Consider the following 20,535-nt stretch of genomic DNA (forward strand, 5'->3'; position numbering starts at 1 on the left):
ACTCAAGTCTTTACACTCTTTAGCAGCAGCCCTTTTCAATTCCATGTCTTCATCTAGCAATTGGCTAGCCTCTCTCATTCCCTTTTAGTCAAGATTATTCAGCTGTCCAATCCTTAGTTTATAATTTATTTTAATCTTCTATTCCTTGAAGGATACGTTACACATCAAGATGACCTTCACACAAGGTGACCATACGACCTGGTTTGCCTGGAACAATCCTGGATTATTCCTGTTGCCCTGACTCAGTAATGAATAGATCCCCCTTTCATTCTCAAGCACTTCTGGCTTAAGGGATGTGGTCACTTTCCGCCACAGCCTAGCCTACAAGGCCCTTAGTGATTTGCTCCATGCCTACCTCTCTATTCTACACTTAAATAGCTTAAGGTTTACCAATTGCCCCAAGTTCTCTCCTACCACCATTTTTTGCACATGTTCCCTCTGCCTGAGACATCCTTCCTCTCCCTTTATCTGGGTCTAGAGTACTTTTTTGTTTATATCTGGTAGAGCAAAAATTCCTTTGATAATATATATATGAAATGGTGTTCTGTTGTTAAGAAAAGTTATTTGTTATACTAACCCACAAAAATACCAATGTTTTTCTTTCAACTCCACTTTTATGACTCCCATTATGCCAACATAATAAACATATATATCTTTCAGTGACCTCTCATGATTTTTTTCTGAAGGTTTCAGATGGTCAACTTCTTAAAGTTCTATCAGTACTTGAGGTCAACAAAGTGCCTGTTGCTCCAGGGTCACACTATCAAGGCACCAAACAGAAACTAGAGCTACACAATCTTGTCCTACTGGATGAATATGCTGACTTTCCCTCTTTTCCTTTTTTTTTTCTATACACACAGACATACTTCAGACATGAATCATCATTCTGATGCCAAAGACAGAAAGATAGTTTTGCTCTCATGGCTTGAGAGGGAAAAAAAAGAAAGAAACAGAATTCTGGCTATTTTGGGGCCAATCTCCCTTTGCAAAAAGAAGAGAAAAGTAGGCTAGTGAATTGGTTCCAAAAATAATTAAAAAGAATGATGACTCCTCTGGGACACAGATTGCTCACAGGCTCCTAAAAGGAATGTAGACAGTGCTAAGAATACACAGCATAGCTACTCCCATTATAACTCCACAACCACATACTTTTCATCACTGCTTAAATGACACTGGAAGTCTACTTACATTCACATGGTGCAATTAAATATGGTCCCTGAGATTTAGGCAGAACAGATCATTACTCTTTTTTAGAGATTAAGAAACTGGGACTCAAGTTTAAAAAAAAATTTTTTTAAGTTTGCCAAAGGTCCAACAACTAAAATGGAGAAGAATTCTAGGTCTTGCAAACCCTGATTTAAAGCCTGTTCTTAACAGGACATGGTGACAGTAAACAATATTCACTAATTACTTCAACAAACTTACTAAATACCTATTCTGGACCAAGAACAGTAACAGCCAGGGGATACAAAACATGTCTATGCCCTGGAGGAACATATGGTCTAGAGAGGAGTGAGAGAATCAATAATATAGCAGGGAGCAGAATGGCTTGAGGTTCAACCTGCTCACTAAAGAAGACGCTGCATGGAGGACCTACTTTAGCATCATTCATTCATTGATTCAACGAGTATTTATTGAATTTTTAGGCACTGTCCTAGATGCCAGTAACAGATTGGTAAACAATTTGCTTTGCTTTTGCATTCAACATTTTACCTTCTTGTTCCCCCTTACATGAATTGAAAGTATGTAACTTGTCTACATTTTGAGTATTCTTTTGTCTTTTTTACCAATTTGTATGCATTTGGGGGGATTTTTTTGTCTTCTTTATTAATATGCAGGAGTTATTTATATATACACGGAATATTAATCCTTTGCCAATTGATGTAAGTATTTTCTCTTCTGTCCATGAGTTGTCTTTTCCCTTTTACTGTGGTATCTTTTTTTGTTCAAAGGTTTTAAATTTTGAATGTTGTCAAATCCACAAATATTTGCCATTGTGGTTTATGCTTTCTGCTCTATCTCGACATCATAAAGATATCACCTATGCTTTTTTTCTAAGTTTAAAATTTCATTTTATACCTCTTATACATCTGAAATTTGTTTTTGTGTATCACATTGGGTAAAGAGTAATATTCTTTTTTTCATATGGACACCCAATTGATCCAGCTTCATTTACAAAGTGATAATGTCTGATTTGTAATGCTCTATCATATACCAAATTTCCAGCTTATTCCAAGGCCCAAATCCAAATGGTTCTGTTTTTCAGCTTTCTCTTCCATTCCACTAATCTATTTCTTTCTCTTATAACACCACCATACCATTTTAATTACCATAGTTTCATTTAAAAACCTTAATATCTGGAGCGGCAAGTCCACCAACACCTTATTCTTTAAAAATATCTCTCCACTTTCCCAAATTTTAAATGACTTTTAGAATCACCTTGTCAAGTTCTTTGATAGTCTAATTTTGTTGATGTATACTTTTTTGAGAAATTATCCATTTTTCATGTAAGCTTTCAAATTTATTGGCAACATATATTTGTAGCAGCTTCCTGCCAATTTTTCATCTCTACTATTATGTACTTATCTTTTTCCATTCTTAATATTATTTGTGCCTTTGTTTTTTTCCTCCCAATCTAACGGGGGTTTATTTTATTACTGTTCTCACAGAATCACAGTTCAGTTTGTTTATGCTCTCTACTGTTTATTTCCCATTTCATTAGTGTATTCTTTTTGTTATTTTCTTCTTTCTATTTCCTCTGCTATTACTTTTCTTTTCCTAATTTTAAAAATGTAATGCTTAGATCATTAATTCTCAATCTGTCTTGTAATATATTCATTTAAGATTATAAATCATAGACTTCCATAGATGCAGTTTTAACATGTGGTTTTCTCATTATTGTTCAGATTTAGATATTTCACGATTTCTATTATGATTTCTACTTTCACCAATGAATCATTCAGAAGTATATGTCTGAGGTGGGTGGCTACTGTTTCGTCAAGGACCCTTTAGAATTTCTAATTTATTCCATTGTTGTCAAAGAATGTTATCTATGTGATACCGTGTCTTTGGTATTCTCTTTTTCCATAATAATTTAATTTATTTTCTTAGTATTCTATGTCTGACATTAATTCTGTTTCCCAGCTTTCTTATGGTTAGCACTTGCCTGGAATATATTCTCGCATCACTTTCTCTTTCATTTAATTTTTAATTTGTAATTATGAAATAGTATAAACATTCATAAAATATAGCACTAATGACATCTACGTACCAATCACAGAGGTTAAATAGATGTTTACATCTTGCCCAAGGGAGGATATTTTCAATATTAAATTCATAGAGAAGGGAAAGAGCTTACAAAAAGGCTACTGAATTGACAAGAAAAGCCAGAATGAATAGAGTGACTTTTCACAGTGAAATGACAAGACAATTGATAAAAGTTCTTACAGGATACAGATCCAAGGGAAAAAGGAAGACATTCTTAAGGTTATACAGTAACCTAAAACTAACACCTTATAGAATTGTGGAAAAAAAAAAAAAAAGTCATGGTATCAATGAAATAGGGCACTAACAGAAGTCATTACTGTAAATATTAATATTCTGTCATGGTGCACCACTGACCTCTCTCATGAGAGACTAAAAGAAAAGAGAATAGATAATGCATCCCTCAGGAAATCACATTCAATTCTGATACCCAGTACAACAGGTAAATGGAATACTCAGTTTCACTGGATGGAGTAAAAGAGGGTTACTCTAAATCATATGTGGATTAATAGTTTTCAAAGATGTATAACACATTTACCATTAAAACCTTGTTTAATATAATTCATTTTTCTTTGGTGATTCCTAAGGCCCTTTAGAATTCTTCAGCATCTGGGATTCATCTGTATTAACAGAAATTACGAATTACAAAAAAAACCTACCATTCATTTAGATCCTATTAAGCTCCAAACACTGTGTTTGAGTACTTTTCAAATTTTACTAACTAAATTTGGTACTCACAATACTATGAGTAAATGGCATGATGCCTAGCCCACAGATATGGAAAATAGGGCTCAGAGTTGAAAAGTTGCCTCAAATCACAATGCCAGAATATGGCAGAATCTAAATCTGAATTTCATTATATACATGCCCTGTATTTGTTTTTGCCACTACATCCTACTTTTTTTTTTTTTTCTTTGAGACAGGGTCTTCCTCTTGTTACCTAGGCTGGAGCGCAGCAGTATGATCTCAGCTCACTGCAGCCTTGACCTTCTGCACTCAAGTGATCCTCCCACCTCAGCCTCCCAAGTAGCTGGGACTAGAGGTGTAAGCCACCACACCCAGCTGATTTTGTTCATTTTTTTTTGTAGAGAAGAGGTCTCATTGTTGCCCAGGCTGGTCTCAAACTGCTGAACTCAAGTGATCCTCCTGCCTCACCCTCCCAAAGTGCTGGATTACAGGCATGAGCCACCAAGCCCGGGCCACACTGCCTCAAATGTTGTCATGTCTCCATTTTCCAGATATTATCTGAAAATGCCAATGTTTTCTTTTTGACTAGTATGGGAAGGAATCAAACCACAGGACCCAATCAACATTTTACTTCTTCATCAAGGAAAGGGCACCATCTAGTGGCACACACTTCGTAACCAACACAAAGAAAGTTTTTCACTTTTCTGCTTTCCTCCACTGGTTTTACACTGCCTTACAATAACTTACGGTATCTGAATTCACTCTTCTAGTCCAGAGGAATGGGAGCCTAGTAACATTAAGAATTGAACAGGGCTTTGAAATAAGACCCAAGTCCAATCTCAGATTCACCATTTCTATGTGACCTTGATAAGTTACTAAGAGTAGTTTGAGTCTCAGTCTCATTATCTGTAAAATGAAATATGAGCATTTACCTACCAGGGTTATGATGGGAATGTGTATGAAAATTATCTAGCACAGCACCTGATCTGGGTTTCCTCTATGGTTCCTTTCTCCATTCTCCTTTTATGTACCCTATATTCACACGGGTGTTTTGCTTTGTTTTTTTTAGAAAATATATCATACCACTGGCTCATATTATGTTTAAGTAACTCCCACAGTTCTTTTGTATGCAAACCATAGTAAAGGCAAATTTCCCAACACTTACTGATTATTTTTATAAATACACAAAATTAACAATAAGCATTTTTGAGTATTTATTATGTGCCAGGCAACTGTGACAGTGAATAAGAACTTATTATCCAAGTGGAGAAAACAGAAAAATTAACATGTAATACAATGTAACAAGTAATTTCACGGCTCTAAATCACAAATACAAAAAAATAGGCCGGGCATGGTCGCTGGTGCCTGTAATTCCAATGCTTTGGGAGACTGGGTTAGGAGGACTGCCTGAGGCCGGGAGTTAGGAGACTGAGTTAGGAAGACTGCCTAGGCAACACAGTGAGATCTTCTCTCTTAAAAAAAAAAAATTTTTTTTTAATTAGCCGGGTGTGATGGTACACACCCGTAATTCTAGCTACTCAGGAGGTTGAGGTAGGAGGATTGCTTGAGGCCAGGAATTTGGGGATGTAGTGAGCTATAATTGCACTCCAGCCTGGGTGACAGAGCAAGATCCTGTCAAAAGTTGGGGAGAGAGCAAGGAGGGGGAGGAGAAGCAGGAGACGGAGAAGAAGGAAAAACAAAGTAGAGGATGGGGAAGAATTAAACCTGTTAGAAGTAAGTGGATCAAAAAGGCTTCACAGATGAGGTAGCATTTGAAAAGTCTCTTAAGCAAAGAGCTCATCAGATAGAGGGTGCAGAACTTCCATGATATATGAAAAAAAAAAGTCAGAAGCAATAAGGAATGAAGAAGCACAGTGAGGGAACAGGAAGAAACATAGCGTGAATCAAATATAGGATGGGATGGAAGGGGCACAGGCAAGATCAGTAGTGCCGTCAGTGATAGCTCATTAAGCTCATTTGGAATCTAGATGCAGTATCTATCACCACCATATTCATCATCATCATTGTCATCATTGTTGTCATCCATAGCAGTTACCATTTCCTATACATACATAATTGCTAAGCCTCACAGCAACCCTACCAGTTATATCATGGTATCCTCATAAAAGTTAAGAAATTTGCCCAATGTCAGAGTCAGTAAGGGAAGAGCTGAGTAAAATTCAGCCCCAGGTCTCTCTGATTGTTTCTACACCGGTGGTCCCTCTTGGTTACACAACATAATTACCTGGATAATCTGTTTAAAAATAAAGGTTCGAGAGCACTGCACTAAAGCAGCCTATCTAGAAGGTTGACTTGGTAACTGTATTGTAAACAAACCCTCCAGATATTTCTTGACTAAGAAGCCTCGGCAGTCTAATTTTTGGAAAATACCACAAAGCCTAGTAAAATGCACGTGTGCGCACACAGTGGGACAAACACACACATACACGCTTCTAAGTAATAAGTTCCATCTATGTGCCAGGACCTAATCCTCACAAAATTCTGCAAGAAGAGTATTATCTCCACCTTAAAGAAGAGGAAACTCAAGCTCAGGAAGCTTATGATAGCTTCCCTTTTCCAGTCAACAAAGCGATGGGATTCAAACACAGGTATATTTGGTTCTTCTCTGTCATGCTGTGTAGTAGGCAGAATTTTAAGAAAGACTCTCACAGACCCTTGCCCCTGTATAATCTCCTCCCCTTTGAATATGGATGAAAACGGTGAATATGATGATATCGCAGGAGTAATTATGTTATATTACATGGCAAAAGGGAGATTATCTGGTGGACCTAATCTGATATTATCACATGAGGTCTTTTAAAAGCAGAGCATTTTCTGCAGCTGATAGCAGAATGGGAAGTCAGAAAGATTCAGAGGACCAGAAGGATTCAATGCACATCACTGACATGAAGATGGAGGGGTCTAGGCCACGTGACCAAGAATATGTGTAGCTTCTAGAAGCTAAAAGCAGAACACAACTGATAGCCAACAACAAAAACAGGGCCTCAGTTCTACAACCACAAGGAATTGAATTCTGCAAATGCCCTGAATGAGCCTGGACGAGGACTCTTCTTCAGAGCCTCCAGATAAGGGCCCAGCCCAGCCAACTCCTTGGTTTCAGTCACATGAGACCTTAAGCGCAAAACCCAACTGAGATGTCTGACCTATAAAACTGTGAAATAAATGGGTGCTTTTATGTGTATGGTAAAACATACTAACATGAAATTTATTATTTTAACCATTTTTAAGTGTACAGTTCAGTGGCATTAAGGACATTCACACTGTTCATGATGTGATGATCACCATCATCACCATCCATCTCCAGAGTTTTTTCATCTTTCCAAACTGAAAACTCCCTACTCATTAAACACTAAGTCCCCATCTCCCCTACTCCTGAACCCTGGAAACCACGATTCTACTTTCTGTCTCTGATTTTGGCTACTCTAGGTGTCCCACATAAGTGGAATCATACCATTTTTGTCTTTTTGTAACTGGCTTATTTCACTTAGTCTAGTGTCCTTAAGGTTCATCTATGTTGCAGCATGTGTCAGAATCTCCTTCCTTTATAAGACTGAATAATAATAATAATAATAGACTGTATTTATACACCACATTTTTTATCCATTCATCAGTGGATGGACACTTGGATCCTTTCCACCTCTTGGCTGCTGTGAATATTGCAAATAATGCTTCTGTGAACATGGATATATAAGCATCCGTTTCAGTCCCTGCTTCAATTCTTTTGGAAATATATATAAGTGGTTGTTTTTGAAGCCAATTCATTACCTTTAAAATTTGGTAAATAAAAGGAAATAATCAAGCACTCATCTTGCCTATTTTAACTGCACCACTGGGTAACCAAGTAATAGGTGAAATGTCTCCTTATAAAATTATTTCTGATAAAAATTAAAACAAAATGATAGACTGTCATCATTTTGCAACCCTCAATGAGTTAATGGGTGTAGGCACTGAATGTCAATAGCTGCTAATATCAACAAAGGGCAAAAACTAGACATTATGTTCTTCCTACTAAAAGAACACACCACCACCTACAGTCTTGCCAAAGGGATCAAACCTAAGTCTGATCCAGTCTCTGGATTCAGCTGCCAATTTGCAGCAAAAACAATGGACAAAGGAATATAGCGAACTGCACCACTGTTGCAATCAGTAAAATCTATACTATGGAAAATTCTTACAGGTCAAAGGGTCTGGATTCTTTTGTTTTTTTCTTTTTTTTTCAGACAGGGTCTCAGGGTCTCACTCTGTCACCCAGGCTGGAAGGCAGTGGCACAATTATGGCTCACTACAACCTTGACTTCCTGGGCTCAAGCGCTCCTCCTGCCTCAGCCTCTCAAGTAGCTGGGACTATAAGCATGTGTCACCACATCCAGATAATATTTTTTAATTTTTTGTAGAGATGGGGATCTCACTATGTTTCCCAGGCTGGTCTCAAACTACTGGGCTCAAATGATCCTCTGCCTCGCTTGGCCTCCCAGTGTTGGGATTAAAGGCGTGAGCTACAGCACCCAGTTGCTCCGGATTCTTCAAAAGACAAATTGTAAACAAAAGACATCAAGTTAAATAAATAGGTAAGAAAACTATAGGACTTACGGATGCACATTTGGGTAAAAAAGTTATAACCAAATACAAGAAGTGATTACTTTAGGAGACACATAAGGGATGTAATTTATTTAACTTGAGCATGTGGAGAGGCTTCAGGTACAGCTGGCAAAATTCTATTTCTTAAGATGGTAGTTAGAAGGGTTAATAATTAATTAAGCTATATTTAAAAGCAAAAACAAAAAAAGACAGACAAAACCAGTGGATTAACTGTAACAATGAGACAGTGGCCTAAATCCAGATGGAATTCAACTGCAGTGCTCTCTCAAGACAGTTCTGCCAAAGTCTCACTACTGAACCTATCTCAAGCCAAAAGAGCAGTTAATACCAGACTGACTGGTGACTGAGGTCAACAGCAAGTGCTTAGAAAAGTAATTACACGAAGCAGACAAAAGAGAAACCAAAGGAAAATTTTAGGGAAAAAAAAAATTCAACTAGAAGTTGAATTTTTAAAAATCTTTGTGCTATCACATATATACCATCTGTTTGAAACAGGCCTGTCTCACTTCCATCCTGCAAATCTCCCATACCTACTCCTATCTCAGTGCCAGGATTTTTCTATTATAATTTGGTGTCTTTCTCAGCGTTATTTCCCAATTCTATCAAGGACTGTTAATAATGGCAATAATATGTTTACCAAATATATTCACATCTTCAAAAGTAAGGATGCAGAAAAAAAAGATGGAAGAAAGAAGTCAACAGGGTCCTGAAGAAAAGGCTCCTAGAAGCTGATAAACCTAGTTATGATAGAAGCGACTTTTCTTCATATACAATGGAATATTAGAAACTGTATCCCCAGCCATGCATTCTTTCTTGCCTTTACTTATTCAAACAATGGTGGAAATTGAAAGCAGCATGAAGCTATAGGTACGCACTATAAGGCAGCCACTAGCCACATGTGGCTATTGATCCCCTTCTCTGAAGTACAGCTAGTCCTAATTGAGATGTACCCTTTGTGTAAAAGACACACTGGATTTTGAATAGTTAGTATGGAAAAAAAGATTGTAAAATATCTTAATAATTTTTTATTAATTACATGTTCAAATAATAATATTTCAGATATATTGACCTAGACAAAACATTAATTTTGCCTGTTTCTTTTTTCTTTTGAAATGTGGCTTACTAGGAAACTTTAAATTATAGATGCAGCTAACATTGTATTTCTACTGGACAGCACTGCTATATATACCATGATTAAACAGTAAATAGGAATAGGAAAAACAAAGCAGCAGCAGCTAACAGTTGGGATTTTTCCATTTTTTCTACTGTTAATATACCACCAACACTATAACTCATTTAATTTCCAGCCCTTGTCTCTTGTCTGTAAAGCAGAGGTTTAAGAAAATCAGTACATGCATTAAGTCATAAACACAACATTTAATCATGGGCCAAAATAACTGAGTTCTAGTCCTGGTTCTGATACTGACTAGCAGTTAGTTGGAGAAATTACATTTTCTCTCTGAGACTTAGATACCTGCCCCTACAATTACATAAGGAAGCTAAACTAAATTTAGACTTCCATAATTCTATCAGAATACAATTTTCTTCTTTCTGTCAAAATTGATTTTCATAAAAATGAATAAATACTCACTCTGAGTCTAACACATCCTCTGCGAGAGCCTCTCATCATTTTGTCCTTGGACTAAAAGAAAAACAAAGCAGTCAATGAATAAAACATTAACAGACTGGTAAATTGTTTTTAGAATCATCTGGGGAATAAAAGGACAAGATTTACAGTAATACCCATCCCTTCTGCCAACTCCCCTTCCAAAAAGAAATTACTTATAGACAGGAAAATACACAGATTTTAAATGAAAATGTCATACAGTCTATATAAATTAACCTAATCATAGAACTTTACACATACCTTTAATGTAACATAAATTAAATCATTATTTTCATTCCTTCTTCATTCCCTTAAGTACGAGTGTTTCTCATACTTTAGGGAGTCAGAGAACCACCTAGAAGGCTAAGAATCACCTGGAGGTTTAAGAATCACTCCCAGATAATTATTTTTGTTTGTTTGTTTTGTTTTGAGATGGAGTCTCACTCTGTCGCCCGGGCTGGAGTGCAATGGTGCAATCTTGGCTCACTGCAACTTCTGCCTCCTGGGTTCAAGCGATTCTCCTGCCTCAGTCTCCAGAGTAGCTGGGAATACAGGCGCCCGCCACCACGCTCAGCTAATTTTTGTGTTTTTAGTAGCAACAGGGTTTCACCATGTTGGCCAGGTTGGTCTCGAACTCCTGACCTCAGGTGATCCACCCACCTTGGCTTCCCAAAGTGCTAGGATTACAAGCGTGAGCCACTGTACCCGGCTGCCCCCAGATAATTCTGACAAAGGCAAACAGAAGACCATACCTCAAGAAGTATTGCTTTAGCTTTACCTCTGCAATTCCCTGGGTAACATTTTTGCTTCTGTGACTTCTCATCCAATGTCCCTCAGTTTGGAATTTTCTTGACCCAAATGCTCTGCCTCGTTGTCATTTCAATCACCTTAGCTCTGTCTGATTTAGATTTCCACCCTGGACTCCCAGAGTCTTCTGTGTGTTCCCCTGTTGTGGCATGCATCACCCTGTGTTATAATCGCTGGTTTACTTCACCCACAAGACTACACATTCCTTAGGGGGTAGGAATTGTATCTGACTTATGCCTCAGAACAGTGTCTGTTACATATCAGGTGCTCAAAAAACATTTACTGATTAAATGTAACTTAACCTCTCTGTGTCCCTTACTAAACTGAGCCAAGCAAAGCCTATGTTATATAAAAGTGCTATGTTTACATTCAGTAAATATTCCTAACAGTAAATTAGTCATGTGCAATACAACAAAGTAACACCTCAAATAATGGAAGTTGAAATACTTAATACTTGAACAACTGGTATTTTCCTGTACTCCACCTGTGTGAGAAAGCAGCAAAACAAGCCAATATTGTTTGATTATGTTTTAAAGATGATTATCCTGCTTGAAACCATAGATGCCCTATATCCAAAGTCTTGAGCTGTAAAATTCATGTTCAGAAGTGATTACTGAGATACTAAAGAGAGTATTCTTTTTGTTCTACCTATAAATATCAGGACTCACATATTTTAGGAAAAAAATTTCTCAATACCAAGCAGAATTGAAAAGAGTTCTTTACTAATAACACAGTTAGTGAAAGAAAACAGTTGATGAAAACATTCCTTAAGCATTTAGTAGCCCTTTGACTGTACCCTATACTTATCTTCCCTTCAAAAGTGTAAAGGAAATACACAAAAATAATAATTAGATCTGAAAATCCCTGATGAGGTTAGAATACAAAATTAACCCAAAAAAGGTAAAACTAATATATTCATCCTTGATCCTCTTCTACTATAACACAATTTTTTAAATAAAATTACAGTAAACAGAAAAAAGGCAAGACAGGTCCCAGTGGTAATACAACTATTAGGGTTACAAATTAAAAAACACTAAGAGGGCCAATTATAATCCTAATCATTTCCTAATTTCCTAACCCAGCACTTTCAGAGTCCGAGGCAAGAGGGTCGCTTGGGCCCAGGAGTTCAAGATCAGCCTGGGCAACATGACAAAACTCTATCTCTACAAAAACTACAAAATATTAGCTAGGTGTGGTGGTACACAGCTATAGTCCCAGCTCTCAGGAGGCTGAGAGGTGGGAGGACTGCTTGAGCCCAGGAGGTCAAGGCTGCAGTGAGCCATGACCACACCATTGCACTCTAACCTGGGCAACAAAGCAAGACCCTTTTTTCAACAACAAAAAAGAAAACACTAAGAGAGATAACTGAAAATAATTAAAACAAATACAACTAGGAAATCATCACACAAATCCAGAATGTGTGACATTCTACAAAACAATTGGCTTAGATTCTTCCAAAACATAAAAAAGACTAACATGTAAACAACTGTAATAGAGCAAAAATAAGTGCTGTGGACTCCAGAAGGCTCCTCCCTGTCAAGGAAAAAGATGAGGGAAGGAAGCAAAACTGAAATGATCAGGTTTCAAGTTTCAACCTGGGGCTTTAAAAAAGAAAGAAAGAAACAAGAAATCTGATAAAAAGAGAGGGAAGGTAGTGGGGGGAAAGGCCATTCCAAGACAAGGGGACAGCATCAGCAAAGGCACAGATGTAGAAAACTCTACTTTCCTATTCATAGGAGAGTAGATGTATAGACAACAGCATAGGGTGCAGAGAGGAACTTACAGATAAGACTGAAGGCCAGGAACAGTGGCTCACACCTATAATCCCAACATTTTGGGAGGCCGAGGTGGGCAGATCACTTGAGTGAGGCCAGGAGTTCAAGACTAGCCTGGCAAACATGGTGAAACTCTATCTCTACTAAAAAAACAAAAATTAGCTGGGCATGGTGGTGCACGCCTGTAATCCCAGCTACTTGGGAGGCTGAAGTAGGAGAATCCCTCCCTTGAGCCTGGGAGGCAGAGGGTGCAGTGAGCCGAGATAGCGCCGCTGCACTCCATCCTGGGCAACAAAGTGAGACTGTTTCAAAAAAGTTAAAATTAAACATTTTAAAAAATGAGGCTGAAAAGAAGATTACGGGGACCAGATCCTGAAGGGTCTGAAAAATACATGGAGTTAAGGAAATTTAATTTTATTCAATAGTTAATGGGGAGCTACTAAAGAGGGAAATAGCATTCTTAAAGGTGTGTTTTAGAAAAATATCACTGTTAAATATGAGGACTTGGAGAAAGGGATAATAGCAACATTAATAATAACAATAACAGAAGCAGCAGATTCTCACTCATTGCTGTCCCTATGTAACAGGCACTTTATATACAGTAAACCTTACAAGCCTTTGCATGGTAAGAATAACTCCTATATTACAACTGAAAGTGACACTAGGGATATCAAGTAAGTTACCCAGTGTTACATACGTAAAATGTGGCTGAGTTGCATAGTTAGAAATGCCTGTCCTGCAAATCATTCTCCCAGACCTTAACTGAGCTCTAATAGCATCAAATTCTCCTCTTTCACAATAGCACAGGGCCCTCTCCCTCACTCTCCCCACTCAGCTTTAATGTGGGGCTATAGGGAAGCTGGTGTGACTGCTTCCACCAGACACAGCCTTTTCTGACAAAGGAAGCTGACCAATCACAGGACCCACTACCCCACAGGGCAGGACAGAGTCATCTCCCAGGAAGTTTTTCAACCAGGGTGAAGGGAAGAGCTCCTTCCTATCTGCTCTTGAAGCTGTGAGGTACAGAAGCCACTGGTCCTGTGCCTTCTCTGTGAAGAAAGCAAGCCTACACAACAAGAGAAGCAGAGAGATGAGGAGGAAAGTCCCAGCTGCCAGCGATCTTCAGCTACATCCTGGTCTGAAGCAAATCTGTCTAAGCCAATGCCATTCACCAAATATTAGGTTATTTCTGATGAATCCTAGTAGCTTCTGGTAATGACAGAAAGGTAGCTGACATAACGCCAGCAATCCTCCTACTGAATGTTACCTTACCAATGTTCTGAAACCTGCTAACAAATGTCCTTTTTTAAGCAAATTGGCACAAATAGATATGTGGTCTACAGCCCAGTAACTGTCACTCTCTCTGCCTCCAGCTACAAGGCCCAGTACCTTAAAAAAGGACCACTCTGAAATGAATGCTACAGTCTTTTCAGCTGGATGACAAAACAGGATTACCCCCATGAAGTGGAAATATCGAACTCATATGTTCTACTCCGAAGGGGTTCTCGGGCTACTCCTGAGCTCAAGCAATCCACCTGTCTCGGCCTCCCAAAGTGCTGGGATTACAGGCACGTGCCACTGTGAATGGCCAAAAGTTGGTTCTTTAAAAAATCAACAAAATTGATAAATCATTAGCTAGACTGACCAAGGAAAAAGAAGGGGATTCAAAGTACTAAAATCAGGAATGAAAGAAAAAAACATTATTATCAATCTTACAAAAACAAAAAAACTCTAAGGAAATACAATGAACAACAAATTAGATGAAACCAACAAATTCCAAGAAAGATATAAACTGTCAAAACTGACTAAAGAAAAAACAGAAAATCTGAATAGACATAAAATAAGTAAAAAGACTGAATTAGTAATCAAAAAACTTCTCACAAAGAAAAGTCCAGGCCCAGATAGTGAGTTCTATCAAATATTTAAAGAATTAACGACACACCTTCACAAACTCTTCCAAAATACAGAAGAGGGAACACTTTCCAATTTTTTCTATAAAGCTAGTAGTATTCTAATATCAAAACCAGAAAAAAAAATCATAGGGAAAAAACAGTATCTATTTCTAATACAGATGTAAAAATTCTCAACAAAATACTAGCGAACCAAATCCAGTAACATATAAAAAGGATTATATACTATGACCAAGTGGGATTTATCCAAAGAATACAAGGTTGAGTCAATGTATAAGAAACAATCAATATAATATACCATATTAATAAAATAAAGAACAAAAATCACATGATCATCTCAAAAGACACAGAAAAGGTACTTTTAAAAAAATCTAACACCACTTCATGATTAAAAAACCACTCAACAAACTAGAAACAGAAGGGAACTTCTTCAACTTACTAAGGGGCATCTATGAAAAGCCCACAGGTAACCTCATACGTAATGATGAAGGGTTAAAAGCTTTATACCTAAGAACAAGACAAAAATGTCTTATCTTGCCACTCCTACTCAACACTGTACTGGAGGTACTAGCCAGAGAAATCAGGCAAGAAAAAGAAATAAAGGCATCTAGATTAGAAAGGAAGAGTTTAAAGTATCTCTATTTGAAGAAGACATACCCTTACCTATAAAAAAGCCTTACATATAGAAAGACAGAACCTTACATATAGAAAATCCTAGAGGGCTGGGCGCAGTAGATCACACCTGTAATTCTAGCACTTTGGGAGGCTGAGGCAGGTGGGTCACTTGAGGTCAGGAGTTCAAGACCAGCCTGGCCAACATGGTGAAACCCCACGTCTACTAAAAATACAAAAATTAGCTGGGAGTGGTGGGCGCCTGTAGTCCCAGCTACTTGGGCGGCTGAGGCTAGAGAATCGCTTGAACCCAGGAGGTTGTAGTGAGCCGAGATTGCGCCACTGCACTCCAGCCTAGGCCACAGAGCAAAACTCCATCTCAAAAATAAAAAACAACAACAAAAAAGAAAATCCTAAGGAATCCACACCAAAAACAAACTATTAGAGCTAATAAATGGGCTCAGCAAAGTTTCAAACACAAATTCAATAACAAAAATTAATTGTATTTCTATACTTTTAGATTTAAAAAATTTGGAGCTATAACTAAGAAAACAATTCCACTTATAATAGCATCAAAATGTAAAATACTTAGTAATAAATTTAATAAAAGAAGCATAAGACTTGTACACTTAAAACTACAAAACACCACAAGGAAATTAAAGAAGACCTAAATAAACAGAAAGACACTTCATGCTCTTAGATTGAAAGACTTAGCGTTGTTAAGATGGCAGTACTCCCAAAATTGATTTACAGATTCAATATAATCCCTATCAAAATCCCAACTGCCCTTTTCTGTTGTAGAAATTAATAAGCTGATGCCAAAATTCAGTGGTTATGCAAGGGACCCAGAATAGCCAGAACAATCTTAAAAAAAAAAAAAAAAAAAAAAAATTGGAGGACTCACACTTCTCAATTCCAAAATGTAATACAAAACCATAGTAATAATAGACAGTGTGGTACTGACATTTGGATATGCATAGGATCAGTGGAATAGAGTTGGAAGTATAGAAATAAACCCATACATACAAAATCAAGTGATTTTTTTTTACAAGAGTGCCAAGACTATCCAACAGGGAATAGTCTTTCCAACAAATGATGCTTAAACCATATGTAAAAGAATGAAGCTGGATACCTACCTTATGCCATATAAAAAAGTTAACTCAAAATGGATCCAACACCTAAATTTAAAGGGTAAAACTATTAAGTTCTTAGATAAAAGCGTAGGTACAAATCTTCATGACCTTGGAATCAGCAATGATTACATGATACCAAAAGCACAAGCAATAGAAGAAATATTAAAAAACTGGGCATCATGAAAATTAAAAACATTTGTACTTCAAAGAACACTATCATGCTGAGGCAGGAGGATCCCCTGAGCCCAAGAGTTTGAGGTTATAAAGAGCTATAATTGTGCCACTGCACCACAGCCTGGGCAACAGAATGAGGCCCTGTCTTTAAAAAACAAACAAACAAAAAACACTATCAAGACAGTGAAAAGACAAACCAAACAATGGGGGAAAATATTTGCAAATCATATGTATCTGGGTAGGGGTGTAGTATCGAGAATATATAGAGAACTCATACAACTCAACAATAAAAAGACAACCCAATTTAAAAATGGGCAAAGGATGTGAATAGATATTTTGCCTAAGAAAACCAAGTTAAGAAGATAGTTTCAGCTGGTGATAAGTGTTAAGAAAATAAAGGAGGGTGATTGTCTTAGTGCATCTTGTGCTACTGTAACAGAATACCGGAGACTGCATAATTTATAACAGAAATTTATTTTCTCACAGTTTTAAGGGGCTGGGAATTCCAAAATCCAAGCACCAGCATCTGGTGAGAGTCTTATTTATCACAGAGCACAGGGTGGAAAGGCAAAGAGCACAAGTGAGCGAGTCTTTTGTGATGGTGTTGATCTGTTCACAAGGGGACTGCCTAAACACTTTCCATTAGCCCCCACTTCCCAACATTGTCGCAGTGTTGCAGTTAAGTTTCCAACACATGAATGCCGGGGGACACATTTAAATTAGAGCAGTGATGATCAGAAAGTTATTTTTGGGAAAGGAGGTTCTACTTTAACTTAAGTAGCTTGAAAAAACTCTTCAAGGAGTTGATACAAGAACTGAGATTTGAATTAGAGGACCCAGTGAAGTGAAGAATCTGGGGGCAAAGTCCCAGGCAGAGGGAAGAGCAGGAAATGATTCCTCAGTAGACTTGCTCTCCCATCTCGGCAAGGGCTATTTCACATTTTCTCCACTCTCTCCCTCAGTACATCTCCACCTGGCTTTCTCACAGGCATTTAAAACTCAACATGGGCTGGGCGCGGTGGCTCATGCCTATAATCCCTGCACTCTGGGAGGTCGAGGCGGACGGATCACATGAAGTCAGGAGTTCGAGACCAGCCCGGCCAACACAGTGAAACCCCATCTCTACTAAATATACCAAAATTAGCTGGGTGTGGTGGCACACGCCTGTAATCCCAGTTACTAGGGAGGCTGAGGCAGCAAGAATTGCTTGAACCTGGGAGGCAGAGGTTGCAGTGAGCCAAGATTGCACCACTACACTCCAGCCTGGGCAACAGAGCGAGACTCTACCTCAAAAACCAAACAAAACGAAACAAAACTCAACATGTATAAAACTAACTCATGATCCTGTCTCTCTTCCATCCAATCAATCAAAGTCCCCTCATTTCTGTCTCATAACAACTCTCAAATCTTCTTTCATGAGGTCATAATTGAAAAAGAAAACAAACTCTCAAAGCCTTCCATTTAACCTCATCTCTACTATCAACCACCCCAATCCAGCCCTCTAAAATACATCCCAATATTGTATCACCTTCTTCTTCTTTTTTTTTTTTTAGACAAGGTCTCACTCTGTTGCCCAGGCTGGAGTGCACTGGCACAATTTTGGGTCACTGTAACCTCTGCCTCCCAAGCTCAAGTGTTCTTCCCACCTCAGCCTCCAGAGTAGCTGGGACTACAGGCACGTGCCACCACACCCAGCTAATTTTTTTTTTCCTTGTAGAGAAGGGGTTTCACCTTGTTGCCCAAGCTGGTCTCAAACACCTGGGCTCAAGCAATCCACCCACCTCAGCCTCCCAAAGTGCTGGGACTACAGGAGTGAGCCACTGTACCCAGCCTGTATCACCTTCTAATTCTTCTCTATCTCTTCTTCCTCTCCTCCAATCCTTTCTCCACACAGGAGCCAGGAGTCTTTTCAAAACATGAATCTGATCGGGTTGCTTTTTCGATTGAAAGACAAAACAAGCAAGCAAGCAAGCAAGCAAAAAAAAAAAAAAAAAAAAAAAAAAAGTACTTCATGGCTCTATATTGCACTTAAAATAAAATGCACATTTATTAATTTGCTCTCTATAGAGACCCTGCTTGGCCTGGCTCTAGCCTACCTCAAAAGACCCCATCATCCCTGGACCCCAGCCACACTAATCTTTCAGTTCCCTGAACCAGCCAATCACTTTCTCTCCTAAGGACTTTTACATGGATTGTTCTCATTGCCTGAAGTGCCTTTACTCATCTACCCTCACTCCTTTTACTGGCTAATTCCTACTTAACCTCAGTTCCCTAAGAAGGGAAGCTTTACCTGAACCTCTAGAGCAGATTACCCTTCACTTCTAACAAGGATATAATAAAACGCTTTTTTTCCCATAATACTGTGGGAAAATAAAATCCTATGGGTTTGAGTGTGTGCCCCAAAAGTTCATGTGTTAGAAAGCTAATCCCTCTGACCTCATGAATAGGTTAATGAAGACTCTGTCCTCCTTGATGAATTAATGTCACTATCACAGGAGTGTGCTCTTTATTGACAGAATGACTTTGTCGTAACAGCAATTTCCCTCACCTCTCCTGGTCTAGCTCTCTCACCACGTGATGCCCTCCACCATGTTATGAAGCAGCAAGAAGAAACTATGCTCTTCCAGCTGCTAGAACCATGAGCCAAAATAAACTTCTTTCCTTTATAAATTATCCAGTCTGCGGTATTCTGTTATAGCAACAGAAAACAGACTAAGACATAAAATGTCCATGGATTTCTCAGTGTTCTTCTAAAAAGCTCTAGGGTCCTGGCAACATTTCTGCATGCCATAAGGATTAGATCTTTTGGTTTCAACTGGTCTGGAAGGATAATAAAACCCTCTCTAATTTCCCAGAGAAGTTTGAAAAGTTACAGCCTGGAGCAGTTCCCCAGGCTAAGCTTCCAAGGTGCTAAGAAAAGGGGTACAGCTATCTCCCTAGATATTTGTGTGTAAAAAGAGATAAAACCCCAGATAGGCCAAAGGGTTGGAGTTAGGATTTAGGCTTATTACCTTTCCTAAGTGACCCTTTCATGAGGGGAGTGGGACAGTTGCCTATTTCCCCTTCATAGGAGAGAAAAAAAAATTTTCCTTGTCCCCCACCTACAGAGTGTCTGGCTACTCATGTAGGACAATTGACCTGGCTTTTAAGGACTAGGGCAAAAGTAGGCCAACACATTTATTATTATGAAATGTCTCTGATTCAGAATACCTTGTGTGCATTCATTAAATTAATAAAGATGAACAATTAAGAGCCTGCCAAGTACTTAATCTATAAATCTATAATTAAACAATTCTGAAATTACTTAATTTCATCATCCCTATTAGCCTTAAATTCTAGGAGAATATTGACCTATTACACAAGGAAACTCAAAAAATATTGAATAAATGATAGGAAGGAGACATATAAGTACAGCTAGCCATTTAAAGTTTCATTAACTTGATCTACTATGCCTCAACAGCCAGTAATCTGAAGCTTCTATTATTATTCTGATTATGTTGGTCAGAAAACTAAAATTGGCTCCCCAAAGACAAATTAAACTTCATAGATTTTAGTGTTACTAAGTCTATTAGACCTGCCTCAAAGGAAAAAAAAAATTTGGCCTTTACGCTAGCTACCACCTTTATACCCACTTGACACTTACCTTTTTTAAAAGTCAGTACTTTTTCTGTAAAGAAACATCTAAGGAATGCTGATTCCAAACATTCTAATCAATACTGTGTGCCTAGCTCTAGGCAGCAAACACCTTAGGATATCTAGATTCTCTTCGGTATACTGTCAGTGCGAAAATCAATTTATTCTGTAGATCTAAACAGATATTTATCTTGGCATTGACTGGTGCTCCCAGGAAGCTGAGAAACAGATCCTAACCTCCAACTGTTACATTATCAAAATAGTTGATGATATAATCAACACATTTGTAAGCCCCTGCTAGAAGTAATCTAGGA

General features: G+C 38.1%; 1 protein-coding gene across 42 annotated transcripts in view; it reads right to left on the minus strand.

Moving 5' to 3' along the window:
* OSBPL9 (oxysterol binding protein like 9) overlaps positions 1–20,535 on the minus strand; it is a 167,436-nt gene that overhangs the window by 120,632 nt on the left and 26,269 nt on the right. For 33 of the 42 annotated variants that reach the window (XM_015139705.3, XM_015139695.3, XM_077957303.1 and 30 more), the window contains one exon: positions 10,163–10,213. The exons of 1 other annotated variant lie outside the window; for it this stretch is intronic. In XM_015139705.3, coding sequence (XP_014995191.1) covers positions 10,163–10,213 — 51 coding nt within the window. Of the gene's footprint in view, positions 1–10,162; positions 10,214–10,929; positions 11,187–20,535 lie in introns of those variants that run through there. 8 more of the 42 variants (XM_077957347.1, XM_077957323.1, XM_028833875.2 and 5 more) reach the window with 3 other exon arrangements.

This window comes from Macaca mulatta, chromosome 1 (assembly GCF_049350105.2).
Source record: "Macaca mulatta isolate MMU2019108-1 chromosome 1, T2T-MMU8v2.0, whole genome shotgun sequence".
In the NCBI taxonomy this organism is placed as follows: Eukaryota; Metazoa; Chordata; class Mammalia; order Primates; family Cercopithecidae; genus Macaca; species Macaca mulatta.